The sequence below is a fragment of the Schistocerca piceifrons genome, chromosome 2, assembly GCF_021461385.2.
Source record: "Schistocerca piceifrons isolate TAMUIC-IGC-003096 chromosome 2, iqSchPice1.1, whole genome shotgun sequence".
In the NCBI taxonomy this organism is placed as follows: domain Eukaryota; kingdom Metazoa; phylum Arthropoda; class Insecta; order Orthoptera; family Acrididae; genus Schistocerca; species Schistocerca piceifrons.
Window position 1 is genome coordinate 576,862,857 of NC_060139.1, and position 23,095 is coordinate 576,885,951.

The 23,095-nt window shown below is 39.1% G+C and overlaps 1 protein-coding gene and 1 non-coding gene across 2 annotated transcripts in view; both read left to right on the top strand.

Moving 5' to 3' along the window:
• LOC124777774 (serine-protein kinase ATM-like) overlaps nucleotides 1-23,095 on the top strand; it is a 470,606-nt gene that overhangs the window by 144,718 nt on the left and 302,793 nt on the right. Inside the window, exons 13-14 of the mRNA XM_047253284.1 lie at nucleotides 13,004-13,699; nucleotides 21,067-21,314. Coding sequence (XP_047109240.1) covers nucleotides 13,004-13,699; nucleotides 21,067-21,314 — 944 coding nt within the window. The remainder of the gene's footprint in view (nucleotides 1-13,003; nucleotides 13,700-21,066; nucleotides 21,315-23,095) is intronic.
• Trnae-cuc lies at nucleotides 4,239-4,311 on the top strand. Its single transcript has one exon. It is a non-coding gene; the product is annotated as a tRNA-Glu (tRNA).

The following is a 23,095-nucleotide window of genomic DNA, read 5'->3' on the forward strand; positions in this document are numbered from 1 at the left end:
GAAACCATTTCATTTGAAATTGTGTGTTGTTTTTTTGCAGTAAATAAACAACTTGATGGATGTTTAGGTCAATAAAATCTACAAAAAGCTTAGCAGCTTAGTCTTGAAACACATTCACCATTATTTTCGTATGTGGTTTCGTTTGATCGAATTTTCTCACTTCAGTTTACTATACATCATAATGTGTGGACTCTTTTTAGAGTCTGTATGGTATAAAGGCGCCCCACTTCATCTCCAATAATGATATTAGATTGGTATATAAGTTCGTAACATTCTTACATAAGTTTAATAAACACAACAGATACACATAACAGAGACTTTATTCATCAACAATGTATTCTCCTTCACTATTACAACAGTCTGGAAAAGCTGGGGTACCTTTTTGATTCAGTGACTATAGAAATCATGTGGTTTTGAGACGAAGAACCCATTGAGCCATGTTCACAGTGCACTGGAACAGTGCGTTATCATGGAGTAGCATCACTTCACACACTGTTCCAGGTCATTGTTCTTGGACTGCATCTGCAACACGTCTCAGTTGTCAATAAATGTCAGTAGCAAAGGTTACACGTCTGGGAAGCAATTCATAGTACACCACGCCATCGCTGTTTTACGAGGTGCATAACATTATCTTTTTTGGATAAGCGCAGCTGTTTGTATGGGTAGTTGCTGCTTTGTTTTGGCTCAGCCATCTGTTCTATTCCTTATATCAGCATAAAGACACCATTTCTCATCAACAGTTAACAATACAGGATAGGAATGGTTGCTGTTGTTCAAGAGCCAATTGATGAAAAAATGGAATGAGCGTATGGAATTGGTGGCCAGGATGTCCCAGTTGGGTTCAGCTGCCAAGTGCAAGTCTTATTTCAGTCGGTGCTACGTTGGGTGCAAGTAAGGATGCAAATAAGGACATCCACTGATTTTTGTGATTTTGGCTTTGAGCATACAGTACCCACACACCCAATTTTGGAACCTTCTTCATTGCATGTAAATGCCACACAATAAAGGAATGATCATGGTTCATCACATTGGCCAGTTCTCAAGTACACTTATATGGATCAGTGTGGATTAATGCATTTAAACGATCTTTATAAAACCCCAGAAGTCTTCCTGAATGTGGAGAGTCACTAAAGTTAAGATGATCCTCCTCAAAAATGAGAAAACCATTTTCTTGCTGTGTCCATTGGCATTATCCCAATAAGTGGTACAGATGTGACCTGCTGCCTGCACTGCTGTCACCCCTCAGTTGAACTCAAACAGAAGAATATGTCTAGAATGTTCAGAATTCTTTACTTGGCACTCCATTTTCTAGTGTCCATAGCTGCAATCACTGTCTCCAAATGTCGAAATGACAATATGTAAACTGAACCGCGAATAAAAAATTACAATCGATAAATGACCCATAGCAACTGTAACACCAAAATGCAAAACAAAAACACTACGAACTTATGCAACAACCTAATACGAAGAAGGAAAAAGTGCATCATCGTAAAAAAGGAGGAGGTAAGAAGCAGCACCTGCAGTGCCGTGATCTGTGTTTGTGAATGCTTTCGACATATTGGCTATCATGTGGATAATTTATGAAAACCTGACATGTAGTTTTGAGTTTTGTATTTTAAAATACTGTAGAAAAATTACTTACCCTGAAGTCACGGTTTTATTTAACATACTTTTAATGGTGATAAAGACTGTCAGTCCGAATGTTAAGCCTACTTCATTTCCACATCACAAGCATTTGAATGACATTTCCTGAATGTAGGACATATGGTTTTTCTCTTTTTCTGTATTTTGTTTTGTGTCCAAACAATTTCGCACTATTGACATTAATTTCAATTGACACTCCATTCAACTACATCAAGAAATTGAATCCAAGAGTAGATTCTACATTTCATAAAGTTATTTGTTTCACTTGACATCCCACTGTCATGCTAATGCAATGGATACCAGTATGGCAGTTTGTCCTTTACTCATTATAGGAGTTCATGTGTTACGAAATACACTGAAGAGCCAAAGAAACTGGTACACCTGCCTAATATCGTGAAGGGCCCCCGTGAGCATGCAGAAGTGGTGCAACATGACATGGCATGGACTCAACTAATGTCTGATGTAGTGCTGGATGGAATTGACACCATAAATCCTGCAAACCTGTCCATAAATCCCTAAGAGTTCAAGGGAGTGGAGATCTCTTTTGAACAGCATGTTGCAAGGCATACCAGATTTGCTCAATAGTGTTCATGTCTGGGGAGTTTGGTGGCCAGTGGAAGTGTTTAAACTCAGAAGAGTTTTCCTGGAGCCACTCTGTAGCAATTCTGGATGTGTGAGGTGTTGCATTGTCCATCTGGAATTTCCCAAGTCTGTCGGAATGCACAATGGACATGAATGGATGCAGGTGATCACAGGATGCTTACATACATGTTACCTGTCAGAGTCGTATCTAGACGTATCAGGGGTCCCATATCACTTCAATGGCACACGCCCAACACAATTATAGAGCCTCCACCAGCTTGAACAGTCCCCTGTTGACATGCAGGATCCATGGATTCATGAGGTTCTCTCCATACCCGTACATGTCCATCTGGTCGATACAATTTGAAACGAGACTCTTCTGACCAGGCAACATGTTTCCAGTCATCAGCAGTCCAATGTTGGTGTTGACAGGCCCAGGCAAGGTGTAAAGCTTTGTGTTGTGCATCCGTCAAGGGTATACGAGTGGTCCTACAGGTCCGAAACCCCATATCGATGATGTGTCATTGAATTGTTTGCACGCTTGCACTTCCTGATGGCCCAGCATTGAAATCTGCAGCAGTTTGCATAAGGTTTGCCCTTCTGTCACATTGAATGATTCTCTTCAGTCATCATTTGTCCTATTCTTGCAGGATCTTTTTCCGGCCCCAGCAATGTCGGAGATTTGATGTACACTCTTGAAATGATTGTACAGGGAAGTCCCCACTTCGTCGCTCCCTCGAAGATGCTGTGTCCCATCGCCCGTGCGCCAACTATAGCACGATGTTCAGACTCGTTTAAATCTTGATAATGTGCCTTTGTAGCAGCAGTAACCAATCTATCAACTGCACCAGACACTTGTTGTCTGATATAGGCATTGCCAACCGCAACGCTGTATTCTGCCTCTGTATTTGAATATGCATGCCTGTACCAGTTTCCTTGGCACTTCAGTGTATTACAAACAGTTGTTCAGTTTATAACATAGTGTCTGGAGATGGTATTTTTGTAATGACATGAATGAAAGTAAAATATAGTTGGGTATTGCATGGAATTACCCATTTTATACAAGATAAAATGTTTTTGAAGCTGTAATAGTGACAGCTGATAGAAGCTGAGTCATTATTTTGACCCTGTAAACAAGAGAGCATCATTGGAGTTCCACCACAAAGGAACACTGACATTAAAAAAGTTTAAGACCATGACATCAGCATGCAAAGTCTTGCTCATGGTCTTCTAGAACGTTCAAGGTGTTGTGCTTGTGGAATTAATGCCTAATGCACCGCCATAAGCTTTGTAAGGTACTGAGAAATCCTAAGAATACTGGAAGCACAGATTCAGTGAGCTCATCCACACATGGAACACCCTGTCCTTCAGCATGCCAATACTGGACCACACACGAGCTGCGACATCTGCAGCAATCCAACACTTGGGTTCGCTGTTATTGATCATCCTCCATACAGTCTCTACTTTTCATCTGCTTCCAGAACCTGAAGAACATCTTTGAGGACTTCACTTTGATAGTGTTGAAGTGGTGCAAGCAGAGGTGAAGTTGTGCGTCCATCAATAACATTCTACAGTGATGTTATCGACAAACTGGTCTCTTGCTGGGAGGAATGCGTTCATTGCCAGGGTGACTATGTTGAGAAATAAATTTGTAGACATTAAGAGTAAAGATGTAGAATGTTACAAACATTTGTACATGAAATCACACATGCTCATACATATCTCTCTCTCTCTCTCTCTCTCTCTCCCCCCCCTCTCCCTCTCTCTCCCTCTCTCTCTCCCCCTCTCCCTCTCTCTCCCTCTCTTTCCGCCTCTCTTCCCCCCCCTCTCCCTCCCTCTGTCTCCACCCCCATTCCATCACTCTCCCACTTTCCCCCTGCTTCCATTCATCTACATGTACATGACTGCTCTGAATACACACATAAGTGCTAGGCACAAAGGGTTCATCAAATCACTTTCGAACTATTTGCCATTGCTGTCAACATCTTTCCACCCACAGTAAGAATTTACCGAGCGAGGTGGTGCAGTGGTTAGCACACTGGACTCTCATTCGGGAGGACGACGGTTCAATCCCGTCTCCGGCCATCCTGATTTAGGTTTTCCGTGATTTCCCTAAATCGTTTCAGGCAAATGCTGGGATGGTTCCTTTGAAAGGGCATGGCCGATTTCCTTCCCAATCCTTCCTTAACCCGAGCTTGCGCTCCGTCTCTAATGACCTCGTTGTCGACGGGACGTTAAACACTAACCACCACCACCACCACAGTAAGAATTTGAGCCCAATATTCTGTTTTCATGAGCATTTCCTCGGTGCTCAATCTCAGCTCAGCAGCAGTGGACTTCATCACATGATTAAGAGATTGGAAGAATGGATGGATGTGACAGGTTTAATTCTTGGCCTTAAGAGGCAGGGCACATATTTCATGTGAGCAGTGGTGTTAATGCGAATATAAGCCAGTCTGCAGACAGCTTCTGCATTCGTTGCATGCTTTATGAAGTGTTTGGACTTCTGTCATATTACTAGCCTACAGTGATGTTGGTTTGTTTTTGGGCTGTCTGGTTTTCACTTTTGGTTCATGTCTAATGTGCAATTAATGATGATTCTTGCTCTGTTTAAGGAGTGCACTCTCGTATCTGGAGTGGTCGAAAAGTGACTATGAGGACGTATTGTATTGCACATTCACTGACACAATCACACTCACTGCCAATACTATGGATCTGAAGTTTCTTGAACTTTCCAGCAATAGCTTTCACTGCGGAAACAAAACTAGGGGCAAATGAAACTGCAACAGGAACAAGAGCATGCTGCTATCCTGCAGATCTTATGTCAGGAGTCGTTGGTTGGGTCTATACCCCACCTTTGTTTGCCTGCTTCAGTGAGGTTTCAAAGATCGGGAGGATACATCTCCAGGTTTTGAATTGCAATATATTGCGTTTAGCAGTTCAGATAGACAGCAAGGTGCTTTACTCCTGTACTCTACCAGTTGTTTGTATGACAATAATATAAAATGTCGTATGCAGAATCATTGATTCTTGATGTGGTTGTATACTTAGCCCTCGACAGAGAAGTCATGGTTAAAGCATCATCAATATCTAATCCTAGCCTAAGTCTTTGGTTCCGAAGCTCATTATACCTTCACTAATGGAATTCAAATGTAAAAAATAGTTAGTCGCCATTGTGAGCAGCAGGCAGCTAATGATTCTGACTCGCCAACTTTTACTTACGCCTTCAAATATCGACAGTGTTTACAGTCGTCCAGATCACCAGCTTCTCGATGATTCCCTCGTGGCACCAAGTAAAACCTTTTTTAATAATGAAAGGCTGAAGCGAAAATCCCTTTCCCCCTTGATGTTGTGCGCCACATGTGTCAACAAAGCTGCAGTCATACCCAGGATGCAATTAACATCATAAAAGAAACTGCTACCAGGATCGTGTCACTCACTGTTGGGCTTGCAAGTACAGACACCTGGCAGCTGTGTGTCAATGAGTTGTACATTGTGTCACATAAAAACACTACCTGGTGAAGCCATATTTCTCCACATGGTCACGTCAGCTGTGTGGACAGCCCATCAAGCAGTACGGAATCTGACAGTGGCTCTCATTATTAATGCCCAGTCCGTGTAGTTCCAGCTGGACTGTAGCTGCCTTGTCAGTAATCAGTGAAGATAAGTATCAGCAGCTAAGCTCATTTCCGTTAAGAAGGGCTTGATGGTGAGACATGTGTTTCTGCCAAAAGTCAGTTTCTCTCCTTCGGGAAACTGTCACTTACAGTACACGTTGAATGTGTATTAATATTCTTAGTTATAGATTCACCTGATTCGGTTTTAATATTTTCAGCTTAGATGCCCTTACAGCATTTGATTTCAGATTAGTAGAGCACATAAACTTACTGTCCAAAGCAGTGCCATTTGCTGATTTTGATTATTTATGTGCTGTGTACAAGGAAATTTTTGAACCATCATGGGTTGTGCAAAAAATTTTGCTCCTTATGTTTTAATGAAATTGTTGCACTTTACCATTTGCTGTTAGAGATGTTCTTTAAGTTGAGCTCACACAGCATCAGGAATGAGTGTTATTTCCCTGATATCAGACAGGCAATGGGCAATGCCAATGGTTGTCATTAAAAAGCCTTATGAGTCTGTACTCATTTGTGGTAATTTTAAAGCAACTATCAATGTTCAGTCAAATGTTAATCTCTTTCCTGTACCATGGCTGAAGGAGTTGTTACAAGGCTAGCTAGAACTCAATATTATTCAAAATTTGGTTTAAAGGATGTATGTTTACTACTCCCATTAGATGATGAATCAAAATAGCCACTGGTATTGAATAAGTCGTTCAGTATACTGAAATATAACCTTTGGAGCCTCAAAGTCCTTTTAAAAGATTATCAAAAAATGGCTTACAATGTCACCCCGGACATTAAATACCTGGGGCACATTCTCAGCAGCTTAAGTATCGTGCCCATGTCAACATTGTAACAAACTTGTCAATACCCACTAATCAGAAACAATTACAGGTACTTACTAGAAAGATCAACTGCTATGCTGAGTTTATACATCAAACAGCTAAAACTGCTAACCCACTAAATCACCTTTGCAAAAAAGGTACATATTTGTGTGATTAGCAGCAACTCAGGAGGTTTTTTTAATGCCTTAATGGGTGTCTAAAAATAGCAAAATGCTTGATGTTGTTGTTGGTCTTGCAGTTGATGCTCATGATGGATGCATCACAGTACTGGATTGTGGTGATGGTCTCATAAAATGTTCAACAGACCCAAAAACACCAGATTGCCTATACTATAACAGCATTGACAGCAACACAACGAAACAGTTCCCAAATTGAGGATGCAGGTTTACCAATTACTTATGGTGTGAGGTTTATCAATTACTTACAGTGTGAAGAAGTTTCATGTATATTTGTATAGCAGTAAATTCCACCTGTCAATCAACAAAAACCATTACCATCAATTTTTGGACAAGTTCCAAGCTCACAAAAAGACAGTGCACTGTCTGCAGGCGTGGACATTTGTGAATGGTTGTAACTATGAATTCCGTTTCTGTCCCACCACCCAACGTGAAAGTGAAGCAACTTCATGCCTCACTTTGAGGGAGCATGCATAGGGTGCCTCTTCTTGCCATTGCCCTTGAAGCCAAGTTCAGTCACCAAGAAACAGTTTGTTCTGCACTCAACCAGTACTTCCATCAAACCTTGGGCACTCCTACTGACAGTGCATAAGGTTGTCACAGCATTGGCTTGCAATCCAGTTCGATGGTAAGTATTGTCAGCAGTGCATTGGGGGTGGCCAGAGTATTGATCAAAACAAGCAGATCCAGAATTTCGTAACTATTTTATGATGCAACACAGCTCAGTTCGTGAAATAGCTCTCTGAATTAGATGGCTCTGGCACAGCATTTCTTTCCATGACTACAACTCACTTTCCATGACTACAACTCAACCAACAATGAGAGAAAGTACATATTAAATTTACCTAACCATTTTATGGAGCTATGTGGTTGCATGAGGCGGACACTCTCTTCAGCTTCCCTTTTGTGGCATAGACACCTTCATCAACTACTCATGATACCATCCGTGATTCTTTCTACAATATTTGCAATTGACAGAGTGCCTCTCACTTTGATGTCTGACAGTAATACCCAGTTTACATTGTTATAATTTAAGGCCTTCTCTCTCTCTCTCTCTCTCTCTCTCTCTCTCTCTCTCTCTCTCTCTCTCTCTAACAGTATTGAACACCTGAGCACTGTCCCATTTCACCCAGCCTCCAATTGAAGGCCAAACAGATGCTCAGGAAGTTCAAGTCAAATGCACCATGCCCTACTGACAATGTCGACCAAGGAAGAACAGCAAAGCTTCCTTGGCATGTATCAGTCCAACTCCATCGACTGCAGTGTAGACTTTCCGTGCCCGAAGCGGTTTGCCCAGCCCAAGGACAGAACTGCCTATGCACGTGACACCAAAGAGACTAGGGTACCAAAGGTACCTTTGCTGGCCATAGGTGATGTCATGGCAAGTCATAAGCTCTTGCTGCACATGCATTCACAAACAGTGGCCAATCCACCATCACCTCAGATTGAAAGACCTGGCACCCATGTAACTACCCAGCAAGCCAGTAGCCAAAACACAGAACTGCCACTGTCCCACTCGTAAGCACACAGATGAGTGGTCTAGGATATGGGAGTCCATGGTGTGGAATCACTCACACAGCCCTAGCCTCTCTTATGCCACACTTAGCAGCTCTTCTGGCCCTAAAGGACCATGTTCAGCCTTAGGAATTGGTCATTTCAGATGAGACCCTTCCACTCAGTCACCTGATGAGGTGCCCCCTTATCGAGGATTTCAGATGAGGCCTACAATGAGGATATTAGGCTGACTAATGGTGCCTGCTGAACCAGTCCAATACTCTGTCTGTATGAAGAGGCTGGCGAGCCACCGCTCCCAGCAAGTCTACAATTCCTCATGGTTAGGTATGTTCTGGAGGTCCTGTCATTAGTGAACGTTAGCATAAAGTTGCTGATCCACTTTCTCAGTGGCTGTTCAGAAATAGCATATAACAAAACTGTTTGGGATCCAGTCAGTGCCTTGTTGCATTAGAAGTGGCTGATTTTAAGGTTATAAATCAGTATTTAAGCTGCACCTAGCAGGGAGAATGGTTCAGGATATTCAGGACACTCTCCTGAACATTCAGTACCAATGGAAACCAGTGTTTCTCTGTTGGGTGTTGGCATGAGGGGGCAACATTATAGTAGATGCAGCAGCAGGAAGTTGTTTACATTGGTGTGTTGTGAGATCTTTTGTAAGAGCAGTTGCAAGTACGCATTGAACAGATATATTTTGAAGAAATAGTCACTGCTGTGTAATTTCATTAGTAATTTTATGGGGTGATAATTAGGATTAAGTATTGGTGAGGGAATTTCCATTTGATAATGAACTTAAAATCTAAGTAAAGTTGATACAAACTAGGCCTTTTTGATGCAGCACATTTAAGTTTTTTATTTATCTTGTGCACCCAATATAAATAAAAAAACTTAAATTGCAATATGCGAAAGGCATTTTTCTTTTGAACTACTGTAATTTTATACAGCTGCTGCGAAAACTTGCAACACAATAAACTTGTTATTTGGTGTATGTATAACATTCTCGAATGTAGGGTGTGCAGTGAGTGTAACTGTTTCTATTACTCCCTGAGCTAATATGTCATATCTTAAAGAAAAAAATATGTTTTGTTACACCACTTGAAAGAAGTGGTGTAAATGTTGTCTTCAAGCACTTGGAATAGGCTTTCATCTCAAATGATATTATTTTGCCTTAAATGGCAAATCTAAATACTAATATTAAACTCCTTCCACTGAAGATGATTTTTTCGTGATACTCTGTCAGTGACAAGAAAGTAATAACCATGTTGACTTAATTGTGTCTCATCTCAAGTTCAGACTTGCCCTTGACATGTTGATGGACTAGTTACGCAGGACCAATGGTATGGTGCTGAGATGAAAGCGGGACAAGTTACAATTGAGCCCCTTTGGGACTGGATTGCAAACTAATGTATTTGCAAGGAAATAGCTGTTTTTACACTTTGTTGTCCACGTAATGTACCACTGTTAAACTTTCAAAGATTTTCAGTTTAATGTTTAGGTAAATAATCTCAGTCTGGGAAAAGGCAGATGAGGCTCTTTATTAACTAGGTGTACTTCATCTGGATGCCCCTTTGCATCAAGTTTCGTCTTCATAGGAATGTCATTGGTGATTCAGTGGGTACATTTGTGGTGTTCCTTGCGGGAGGGATCAGTTTTCTATACTTTCCACTGCACTGTCCAAATCACTGTCTAGCCAAGTTTATTGTGTACTTAATCTTAGAAATTCAGGTTCCAGGAAGAACTTTAGTTGTAATGAGAGTTGATCTTATGCTGTGCTTACTTAATTTGCTACCTCCACTTATTTCCTGCAATATTTACTATATTGACTTAGGTGATTCTCATTTCTCACACAGCTTTGTGTGCCTTAGGTGCTGTCCTTTAACATTGTGTAAACAGTTAACATGAGAAAATTAGGCATGTGTACACATTTCTTTTTCCATACTAACTTCAGGTGAAGTTTATATATGCTAGAAAGTTGTGAAAATGAAGATAAAATTTTGAAATTTGGGGGGGGGGGGATTGCCTTGTATTGCACTGTAAATTATGATCAACTCAGTTTTCACTGAGTGTGTAGAAAATGAGTAGTGAATTCAGATACTAATCATTAAGTAGATTCTTTTGCAAGAAACTTTGTTGAAACCCCCTTGCATGTGCCAAGATAATAAATCAATTTCTAAAAGCATAACCTTTTCATATCCAGAAGTAATATCACAAAATTTTTACCCCAGCTGTATGAGTATTGACCGTGTGATTATTTTTAGGTTGAAATAAATATGCAAGGAAAATTTGATTACAGCAATTCAGTTAAAAATAAATTTCCTTGTAGGTTTCACAGACCACAGTTTCTGTCTGTTAATCTTAACAGTCTGTTGTTGGAAATATTACTTTTGCATCATAGATTCCATTGCTTATGAGTAATTTTGACCAATCACTGTGACCAGAGAGTAAGCCAATATTGTATTAGTCCATGGAAATAGTTATCTAGTTATGTTATTCTGTAAAACATGTAAGTTTGAAGTACATTGAATACAATGAACACTGGTGGTATGTACATGTTTTTTGTATTGTGTTAGCGTATCTAAATCAAACATGTTAAATTTTAACCACATGGGACTTGCTGATGACCTTGCTCTCCTGTCAGCAACCATTAGAAAACTTGACACCAAGTTAAACTCTACAGTAAATAGCACAGAAAATTGGTCTGAGATATACTTTGAAGAAATAGAAATTATGTTAGCTGATCCATAATTTGTTAACAAAATTGCAGTAGAAGACCAGGAAATCAAAATTGTAGGGAAATTAAAATGTTTTGGAGAAACCATAATGTACAACCTCAAAGAAAAATCTACTTGATCCAGTTGCATAAATAAATTGTCAAAATCGCAATATATCACAGAAAATACTTAAACATAGAAGGCCTCACAATGAGGTCAATCAGGAGACAAGACTAATGGAGAAATTATGGCACAGAAAGAGCAACAGTAGATGGATTACGGAAATAAAAGAAGACATGAAGGAACTACAATTTACAACAGAAGGTTTAAGGAACATAATGAACAAAGTAAAGTATCTGAAAAACAAACTGGACTGCAAATCAAGATCAAGAAAGAAACAGTATGAGAAATGATTACAGACAAAGAAAGAAAGAAAGATTTTATCATGCGAGATGGAATTGTCAATCCCACCAAGTGTGAGATGCTCAGTGTTACCTGCTTTTTAAATGCACAAGGAGTCTGACCCACTGAAATTTATAGGCAGATAACTGAGTCTTACAGTAATGTGATGAACTAAGCTTCAGTTCAGAAGTGATATTGTGTTTAATGGTGGGTGGAAAAATGTTCATCATGAAGATAGCTTGGGCCAGACCTCAGTGGTGACTGACGGGCTCAGAATGAGGATTGAAACAAAAATCCAAGAAGATATGCGTTTCACAGTTAGTGGACTGCAGCAGTGTACTGTCAGCTGCTTCAACGACTTTGCCACATCATTAAAAATAAGTGTTGTGGAATGCAAATTAGTGATGTCATTCTTCTTATTAATAATGGACGTCTGCATACAGCAGAAGTGACACAGGACTTGTTTCAGTGTGAAATGTTTCAATGTCTGACATGCAGTCTGAACTTAACCCCCAAGCAATTAACACTTATTCCCCAAACTGAAAGATATTTTGAGTGGACAAAGCTATGGAAGTGATTATGAATTTAATGAATCAGTGGTTCAACTACTGGGTGGCAACTGAGTATGCAGAAGGCATAGAAAAACTGATAAAATAGTATGACAAAGTGCCTAAATTTGAATAGTGTCTGTGCAGAAAAGTACCTTGGGTATCAATTATATGTAAAATATAGTTTCATTTAATTACTTCAAATAAAAATTTCTGTAGAAAAAAATTTTTTTTACTTCCCAAGTGATCCTCGTATATGGCCAGTTGCTAGATCTGCAAGGTGCACTGAAAGCTGAATTTGTCTCGTGTGTGTGTGTGTGTGTGTGTGTGTGTGTGTGAGAGAGAGAGAGAGAGAGAGAGAGAGAGAGAGATTTCTTGCTCTTGTTAGTTATTAGATCTGATTATATGTACATATAAAAAAAATATAAATATACAGGCTGTAGTAAGTTATCACTGATCATTTACAGGCAGAAAATTAAATTAACCTATATATTTGTGTCTGTTGTGAATAAAATTGCTGTACCCCCTTTGATTATATCATCATTAGCTAAACACAGCATTCTTACATTTGTAGTCTAGTGACAAGCTAAAACCCAGACAGTGCGCTCTCTCTCTCTCTCTCTCTCTTTCTCTCTCTCTCTCTCTCTCTCTCTCTCTCTCTCTCACACACACACACACACACACACACACACACACACACACACACTCTCTCTCTCTCTCTCTCTCTCTCTCTATATATATATATATATATATATATATATATATAGCAAATTACTAGTCACTAATGCAATTAATCACTGCATATTTAAGATGTGTATAGTTGACAAGTGTCATTGTTTCGATGTTTGAAACATTACCAGAAAATTTCAAGATTTATTTATAAGAAGATATCGGAATATAGTAATCAAATATTAAATTTACCCATGACTGTGATTCAAGATGATTGATTTACCTGTGTTTCAGGATGGTTGGACTGAATCAGAATGAACAAGAAAGCCATTATCTTCTGCAGGAGATGGTATCTTATGATAAAGTCTCAGGTAGTCTTCTAGATGTACTGGAACTGTATGTTAAGGGAACACTGAGACAGTCAGACACAGCCCTTAAAACACTTATTGTCATTTGCAACCATATAAGGCTTCCTGAAAAAATAATCATCAGCCGAAGACCACATGCTGTCCATAATTCTTTAATTACCTGGTTGCTTCCTGAACATAAAGAAATTGAAGTTTTTTCACCGTCTTTGTTAGCCAATGTTTTAGCTCTGATCTGTTTCAAACCCAGTGCAGAAAGTGTTAAATGTGAGCCCAGTAGGGAACAGATCACTTCATTTGCGGAAGAGCTATTTCCGATAGAGGAGAACTATTGTATAACATCCTTTGAATCCAGTATTTGCAAACCTGTTCATAAAATAGCAGGACATGGATTTAGTTATGCTACATCAAGTTCTTTTCGAGCATCAGTGGATGAAGAAGCATTAAGAACATTGGAAGAAGCACTTGAGAGGAACTGCCAGCAATTGCTGGAAGATGTGGTAACTGTTTCTGAAGAAGAGAGATTGAAACAAATAACAAATATATTTTCTCATTGTGAACTTCTATTGGAACTCTGGTCCTGGATGATTAGATTCAATACCATACCAGTTGATAAAGTGCCAAGGTAAGATTATAATGGTTGTAAAAATATTAATTTGTTCAGTTTTAATTGTGTATGTTGCAAATCTTAAAAAATAAATGAGGCTCAGTAATGCAGCACACACACCATGTGAGATGAGGAAGTGTTCAGCACACTGGAACAAATTTGAGAGGGTGGCAGTTCAGTTCCCTTCTGGCCAGTCAGATAGTTTTGTATCGTTTCTGCAAACTGCTTAAGGCAAATGCTGATACGTTTCCTCCGTAAAAAAAGTGATTGGTTTATTTTCTCATCCTTCCACAATTGGTGCTTATGATGCATCAGTTGGATGCCAAACAATTTTAAAGGAGCTCCCTGTTCAGGTCTTGTAGACCTCAGGTGTGTCAACTGGCTGCCATCTCATCCTCTGCTTTGCTGTGTCCTATAGACGCATTATGGAGGGGTCAGCATACTGCTCTCCTGGCCATTTTGCCAACTTCCCATGCTATGGAGCTACTAGTAGCTCCTCAGTTGACATAATGAGGCTGAGTGTACCCTGTAGCAGCCCTCCTACCAAGGAAAAATCCTTGACAGTACCAGGAATCCAACTTGAACGCTCCAAATGGCAGCCATCTACATTGATAAGTCACCTAAGAAGGCAGATAAACAATTATTTTCCTTCCTTCCAATATGCGACATACAAATAAATGGTTTGTTAATCATTGTGATCTGCATGACTTGATAGGATTTAGAGGCACTGGAGATAAGTGCCAACTACTCTAATAGTCGGTGTTTGGGACACTGTTGGTGCCTGCACTAGCAAATAAGACTGACTGCACCTTCCTTTTGAGCATTACAACAAATTGTAACTCTGATACTCGTGTTTCTACATGTGAATCTGTTAGTGTAAAAAGTATATTATCAAAATTGTGTATATGTGTGTGTGTGTGTGTGTGTGTGTGTGTGTGTGTGTGTGTGTGTGTGTGTGTGAAACGAATTAGATAATGCTATACTTAACACTCTCCCACTTTCAACCTGCATTTGGGGAAGCAGGAAGAGCTAGGATGGTATCCCTTCAGACTGGATGCTGGTAAATTCTTGCCCCTTCCTTGACCAGCTGAGCTTGTGTTTAATCTGAAATGACATTTGTAGAAAATTAAATTCTGGCCTGCTTATGTTGCTGTCAATTGCATTCAATTTTCAAAATTTTATGAGTCTGCCTTTGTGTCCAGCTTGTTGCTTTCACCTGGACAATTCCACTGTAGTAACCCATTGTTAATGTTAGTCCTTAAGTTTATCAGAGCACCTAACTGATTGTATGGTCTGTGAAAATATGAACTGAGTGAAGTGGCACTATGGTTAAGGCACTTGGATGTTGGAGGACTGGAGTTCACACCCCCATTTGTCCATGCTGGTACAAGTATTCCATGGTACTCCTAAATCATTTCGGGCAAAGATTAGGATGGTTCACTCGAAAAGGACATAACAGATTTCTTTCCTCATTCTCATTCGCTGAAAATTTATGCTCCATCTATATTGATTTCATCATCTTGGAAAGTTAAACTGTAATTTTCTTTCCTTTCCTTTTTTTAGAGGCTGTCACCAATTTTAAAGGCTTACAAGGAATAAATGACAAGCACTACTTCGGCTCAGTTAAGTGAGCGATACTTAGTTAAGTGCATAGGAAGGGGGTGCTACTTGTACAGAAGATAAACAGTTTTTCTCATTGTGAGCTCTTAACAATATTAGATGAGTACACCCTATCCCAAATTCAGTTACACTGCCCTAGCAATAATCTCCTCACAGTCATCCAAAACCTCAACTGGAAATATCACTACACCACCCAATACTAAATAATAACCAGTGGCGCACAAGATCCCCTTGTGGTATCAAATCACCATAAAAGTTTCTCAGTTTAACCACGAGTCCCATGTTGTTGTCGCGGTCTTCAGTCCTGAGACTGGTTTGATGCAGCTCTCCATGCTACTCTATCCTGTGCAAGCTTCTTCATCTCCCAGTACCTACTGTAAACTACATCCATCTGTATCTGTTTAGTGTATTCATCTCTTGGTCTCCCTCTATGATTTTTACCCTCCACGCTGCCCTCCAATGCTAAATTGGTGATCCCTTGATGCCTCAAAACATGTCGTACCAACCGATCCCTTCTTCTAGTCAAGTTGTGCCACAAACTTCTCTTTTCCTCAATCCTATTCAATACCTCCTCATTAGTCATATGATCTACCCATCTAATCTTCAGCTTTCTTCTGTAGCACCACGTTTCGAAAGCTTCTATTCTCTTCTTGTCCACACCAGTTATCGTCCATATTTCACTCCCATACATGGCTACACTCCATACAAATACTTTCAGAAACGACTTCCTGACACTTAAATCTATACTCAATGTTAACAAATTTCTCTTCTTCAGAAATGCTTTCCTTGCCATTGCCACTCTACATTTTATATCCTCTTTACTTTGACCACCATCAGTTATTTTGCTCCCCAAATAGCAAAACTCCTTTACTACTTTAAGTGTCTCATTTCTTAACCGAATTCCTTCAGCATCACCCGACTTAATTCAACTACATTCCATTAGCCTCGTTTTGCTTTCGTTGATGTTCATCTTATATACTCCTTTCGAGACACTATCCATTCCGTTCAACTGCTCTTTTAAGTCCTTTGCTGTCTCTGACAGAATTACAATGTCATCGGCGAACCTCAAAGTTTTTATTTCTTCTCCATGGATTTTAATACCTACTCCGAATTTTTCTTTTGTTTCCTTCATTGCTTGCTCACTCCATTCCCAACCACTGCTTCCCTTTCATGCCCCTCGACTCTTATAACTGCCATCTGGTTTATGTACAAATTGTAAGTAGCCTTTCGCTCCCTGTATTTTACCCCTGCCACCTTCAGAATTTGAAAGAGAGTATTCCAGTCAACATTGTCAAAAGCTTTCTCTAAGTCTACAAATGCTAGAAAAGTATGTTTGCCTTTCCTTAATCTAAAATTAATTTAAATAAAATGTTGTTCAAGACAATAGCAGCCTCTCAAGAGCAAGGACTGGATTGTGCCTAGAACAGACCCAACCCAAATTCCAAAGGGGTACCCTTTTCTTTGAAACTATCCTCGCGAGGCATTTCAGCAATTACTCGCTTCCAGTATGTCTCACTCCCACCCGAAAAATATCAACAAAACCCCAAATATTACTTGAGCTGAGTACCAAGTTACCTGTGACGTGAAGACAAATTGTGCTGTCATCATCATCATCATCTCTTTAGATAAGGGCTCAGTTGCTGTAGTACTTGACTCTGATGAATATGTGGCAGTGGGACATTGTAAGTTCTTGGACACCTCAGTATACAAAATTTTTCCTGATGGTTCCATTCCTTTCATCGTTACTGAGCTGGAGACAATCCTGAAAATCCTTGCTTCCCCACTCAATGGGAACTCACAGCTGCTCCCATAGAACTTCATATTACTCCTGATCCACACACCACTACTTTTTACCTTCTTCCCAAAATACATAAACACAAGCATCCTGATCACAAAGTATTAGCAGTTTTAAACTTCCCACTAAACACGTCTTAACCTTTTTTGACCATCACCTCCGAACCATCACACAAAGCCTCCCACCCTATATAAAAGATGCCACCAATCACTTCCTGGAACATCTCAAATCCATTCCAACACCTCTCCCACATTGAACCAACCTTGTCACCATCAATTCGACCTCACTTTACACAAGTATCCCATATACACAAGTCCTTTCAGTCCAAGGATGAAGTTCTACAAAGGGCCATCTAAAAAGTCCTCTTAAAAGTTCGTTTATTGTCACCCTAGCCACCTTAGTCCTTACTCATAACTGCTTCACCTTTGACAGCCAGATCTGCTAACAAAACAGGGAGACTTCTGTGTGATCCAGGATGGCCCTATCTCATTCAAACCTTAAACTGGGCTTCAAGGAAGAGGCACTTCTCACGATCCAGAAGCTTATCCCCCAGGCTTGGTAAAGATTTATCAATGACATTTTTGTCATCTGGACTTGATGCTGAAGAACTTCTCTGTTTCCTGTAACAACTTGACTCCTTTTCCTAGCTCAGGTTCATGTGAGCCATTTTCCAAATCCAGAGCCACCTTCCTTGACACTGACTTCCACTTCACTGAATTTCCGATCTAAACCTCAGCCTATATAAAATCAACCAGTAAACAACAATACCTACACTTCGGCAACAACAATACCTTTCCTCATCAAACAGTCCCTTTCCTACAAACTAGTCACCCACAGCAGATGTATCTGCCATATCACTGAATCTCCAAACCCCTAAACCAACCATCTGTCCTAGGCTCTCCTCTTCTGCAATTACTCCACAGATTTTGTTCACAAAACATATCTACAGAACTTTATCCGCCTCTCACCTTCTAAGTAATACAGTTCCCATTTCCAAAATACACTGAAGAACCTTCTTGTCACTCAGTACCATACAGACCTTGAATTTCCCAATACTTTTGTTCTTGAATAGGAGTAAAAAATCACAATGAGTAAGGTTAACGTAATCTATGTATTTTCTTTTAAAAATTGTTTGATGTGTTTGTATGTGTTAATTTTCACTGGCAAATAAATATCGATGTTTTGAAATACGTAGACAACACTTTTCCTGCTGTTCATACCTCATCAGTTGCACTTAAAACTTTTTGTGAAGGAGTTCCATTATGAACTTAATTTTGGCCATTACTAAGCCTTATGATTGTTAGTTCCTTAATACTTATACTATAATCCTAAATTTTGTATCATAGATGGCATCTTACCACCTCATTTTCACCATTTGGTTCTGGTCTAAGTGATGTGGTGTTGAATGTAGTGTGGACACATCACCATATGACAGTGATGTTGCCGTTCCATTCCACTGATGTCTGCTGTGAATCAGCATTCAGTGGTCAAAGTAGTCTACTGAATATCATCTTCTACTGTAACTTTAGTATTCTAGAAGCAATTCAGAAGCATTCTTTTGTCACCTAATACCACTGTGGTGTTCAGTGCCTCAATATTTTACTCTGCCAAAGCCCTAATTTTCCCAAATAAACTGCTGAAACAAGATCCTCTTTCCCTGATACCCTCCCAACACCATCCTCTGTCACCTCACATTGCTAACCTAACCTGAATATTATAATCAAATCATGTGACATTCTCAAACCATTATCCCTATCCTAAGGCTACTGCACGTGCAGTCATTCCCTCTGTAAAACCTGTCCTGTGCATCCACACATTACCACCTGCTGCAATTCCACCATTTGGTAAACCCTGCAAATGTCAAAGGTAGAACAACTTGTGACATGACACATATTTTTTTATCAACTTCTGCCCACTGCATAGTGCTTTATATAGACTCAGACCACCACTAGACTGGCTGCATGGGTATAGAAGAATTGTCCATCAATAGAGATAGATCCAATACCCAGTTGTCAAAGATGGTCTAGAGTAGAATGTGCTACACCACACAGGCTACTTGGATACTTCCACCTGTTACTAGTTTTCCTCAACTACAGAGTTGGGAACTTTCTCTCCATCACCTTGCATACTGAGACCATCCTGAACACAATCTCTGTTAACATGTTGCACACACACATCCACCCTATTCGTTACATATTTTATGTATGTGCAGCCCCCCCTCCCCCTCCCCCATCACCACCACCTCCCCTCGTCCCCTCTACAGGTGGAGCACCCTCATCCTGGGGCCTGAGTAACCAGCTTTTCCTTTATAGAGTTCCCCACTCTACCCCTCTCTCTTCCCCTGAGAATCAGGTCATGTTGATATTGCTTTATGAAGACAGCACTATTCCAAAGCTGAATGATCAGTTCATCTCTTGTGTTTACTTTTTCTGTGGAAGCTTTATCTTTCAACCATCCTCCAGGCAAAAATATAAAAGGGTAAGACATAGCAACCTAGTTGGCCAAGAAATGTGACCAATTACTGCCTATTCATCTTTTGGAGAATCTAAGGATTAGATGATAGGTCACCAAACAACTAGAATGTGCATGAACCACTTCGTGAAGGGAGAATACGCCCATCCTTGTAGTGAAAGGAACCACTTCCAATAATGATGGAAGCTCATTTTCAAGAAAGCCTAGAGAAATGTGACCTGTAAAACGATGCAGTAACATGACAGGCTCAATCAACTGATTGTCTTTTATACCACATCACGTATTTACAAAAAAGTGTTCTAGAAAATGTGTCCTCCCAAGAGCATGTGAATTTTAGCCAGACCATCAGTGTGAGTTACGGATATTACTGATACTGTCACAAGCGAAAGTGGTTTCATCAGTAAATAGTATTTCACATGCTGTTGATTTGCCCATTCAGATGAAATAAAATTGCTGGCCTCTGCACCAGCATTGCACACTTTAATGAAAACATGGGCAAATAGTATTGAATGTGAGAGTCTGTGGTTAGGAATTTGTCTGCTGTATTCTCTAAAATCATCAGAAGTGTTTGGATTACAAAACCTATACACAAATAATATATTAGCATACTCAGCATTTATAAATGTGTGTGGCATGCTTTAACAGCAGAATTGTGTGTTACACTTAAACAGCAGACTTGGCCAGCAAATAGCAATCACAGTTGAAAAATTCATTTATATAAAGTCAGTCTTAATTTCCTTACTTGAAAATTTCAAACAGAAGTGACAATTGGTAAATAAATAGCAACTGTAGTACCAAAACATGAAATGAAAACTCGTGGCTGTAACCAGCTGTAGCTCAGTAACCAATAAAAACTGCACGTGTTACATGGAATGTTTTCATTTTAATTAGTCTGTACGGCCACCTTTAATTTATTTATCGTTCCTGATTAAAATAATGTAAATATATTTCTCTTAAGTGCACCAGTCTTTTCTCTTCCACCAGATCTTTATTCACTTTTCACTCTGTCCTTACCTCTGGACTGAAGTTGGTGTAGTGCTTGCCAGCGTACCATCTCTTACCTAATCTTTCTGATGCCTCTCCCTTCATCTTCGTGTACACTTGTCTCACTATAAGTGGGTCCCTCTTGTTGTGGGGTCTGAGTGACGTTTCCTCCCTTTCTACTTTCCCCAATGTATCCTGTCCATCCTGAGGCAGGTACTATTACATCCAAAAGCTACAGAGTGTATCACATTTACTTTAATATCTTCTTATCAGCAGTGCCACACATTTCATCTTCTGGGACAAAGTACTGGCCAGAAATTCTTTCCCATAATTTCTTTGGTTGAGTACAGTATAGTTAAGAACTTTGTTCAGAGATAACATCAAGCCAATTTGTTAATGGTTTTGTACAATAAATTCTGCAAATTTATAATATTATTTGTCCTGAAATATTGATATTAAAACTATTGCAAAAGGAAACTAATTATGAACTTATATTGTTTTACTGTGTTTTTAGCTTTTTTGGAAGAATTAAAATATTGATAGAAAAACTGAACGACAACTGCACAAAAGAAATATTTTGTCATGAACCATCTGTAGCAACAAAATTTATGCAAAATTTAAGTCACATTATGGAACTCCAACATCACCAAGCAGTTCATAAAGAGATGAGGAGCATCATCCCTAATAATTTCCTTACTGTCATCCATGGTATTCTAACTACTAAAAATTTATGGGGAATGGCTGTTTGTGGTGAGGATAATGGTAATTTCAATTTCTTTTTAATGCCGTTAGTAACAGTACTTTTTAAATCAATTGAAAACAGAAATAATTGCAAATTTTTAGAATAGGAAAAATTCTTAAATAATCTTTAGGCTAGTTTCTCAGTTTAAGGCATATACTTGCATTTCTAGTTCAGCGGCGGTAGTGTAGTCACTTGTCCTTAAGCTTCTTTTTCTGTTCACAAGAGAAATGTATCATTTATAATGGCTAAATGAGAGCTGTGTTTTCGAAGTAAACAATGAAATGCAACACACTTACAGAATGACATGTTAATTTTTTGAAGCTACTTTACTGCTTTATGAGATTGCTTCAGAAAACTTGCCCTGTAGGTGCATTTTTCTTCTTATCATGCAATGAAAATATTGACATACTGGTTGCATTCAGTAATAGTTTTATTACCACTGCTGTCAATCTCTTCTTCCCTCAGAATTATGATAGTTATATTTCAGTAATACATAGATAAAATATCACTTTGTTTCAGATTTACTCTGATTCCTGTTGAACTGATATTTTTGGTTGCCATGTGTGTGTGTAAAAAAAAAAAAAAAACCTATACATCTTTTGTGTATCTACAGAATGTATTGCTTTAGGATCTAGTTAAAAGGTGAACATTTACCATTCCATTCACTGTGAATGATTCTGTTATTAAAAAGATCATCTTCTTAGACACCTAACTACCTATTAAAGCAAATTAATAATGCATTTTCTGTCATTTTTTCATTATGCTTACATTCATAATTCTTGATATTATGTTATTTTATGTTGTGAAATAAATTCAAAACCTGCCATCCAACATCGCTCGCAGGATTCAGCCTGTGATCTACAGTGATTATACTGTTAGTCCCGTGCTGAGAGACTGATGTTTGTATCTTTCATTATATATTATTCTTGTGACATTGTTTATTATATTGTATACATTGTACATCTGTGAAGATTTGAATAGTACCTCTGAATATTTTATATTACTCAACTCTGATTGAACACTAGTACTCCTGCTGAGCCTGGTGATAATGAGATATATCTCAGATTGTTCTGTTTGCAAAGTCCTATCAGAAGTGATTTGCGTTACCTTTCTCCAGCTTTTGGTTGATGCGCTAGATTTGTAACTGCACCTGATGTCTGCACATAATATATTCATTATCCAACTGATAGATAGGTCATCATCAACAGTGTTAAAATCCTTCATTCAGTGGAGACAATTAAGATTTAACCGAAATATGGGGGAACAGTCTGTTGATGGGGAACTGAATATAACTGCCTCTCCTCTTTGCTGACCAAATACTGCAGATGAAAGTTGTTTCTTCTGTAGACATCAAATCAGCTACCTACAGATCAAATGCCACCAGTATAGCATGCATTGTGAATGTTGGCAAAACTAGAATTGGGTTTAAAGCAATCAACTCTTCTTTACATTTTGTTCATCTTTACATATTCACTTTTTACCAAGGGTTGGTCATCTAGAAGTAATCTGGTAAGTGGATGCCCATTCTCAGAACATCATAGAGCTCTGTGACAAAGTGAATATTCGTTACCTAGTTTCAACATGTCTGCCAAAGTTTGTGTGTGTTGTGCACTAATCTTCTGTACTCATTTTCACTTTTCATGGTTAGCTATCAATCCACCACATTTGGTAGCTAATTATAATGTTGTATGCACCTCTAGCACAAGTAGTGTCATGTACTTCAAGAATTTTGTGCATATCCTGAGCAATATTAATGACATTACTTGATCCTGAGATTAAAATTGAAGAATTTGATGCAAAC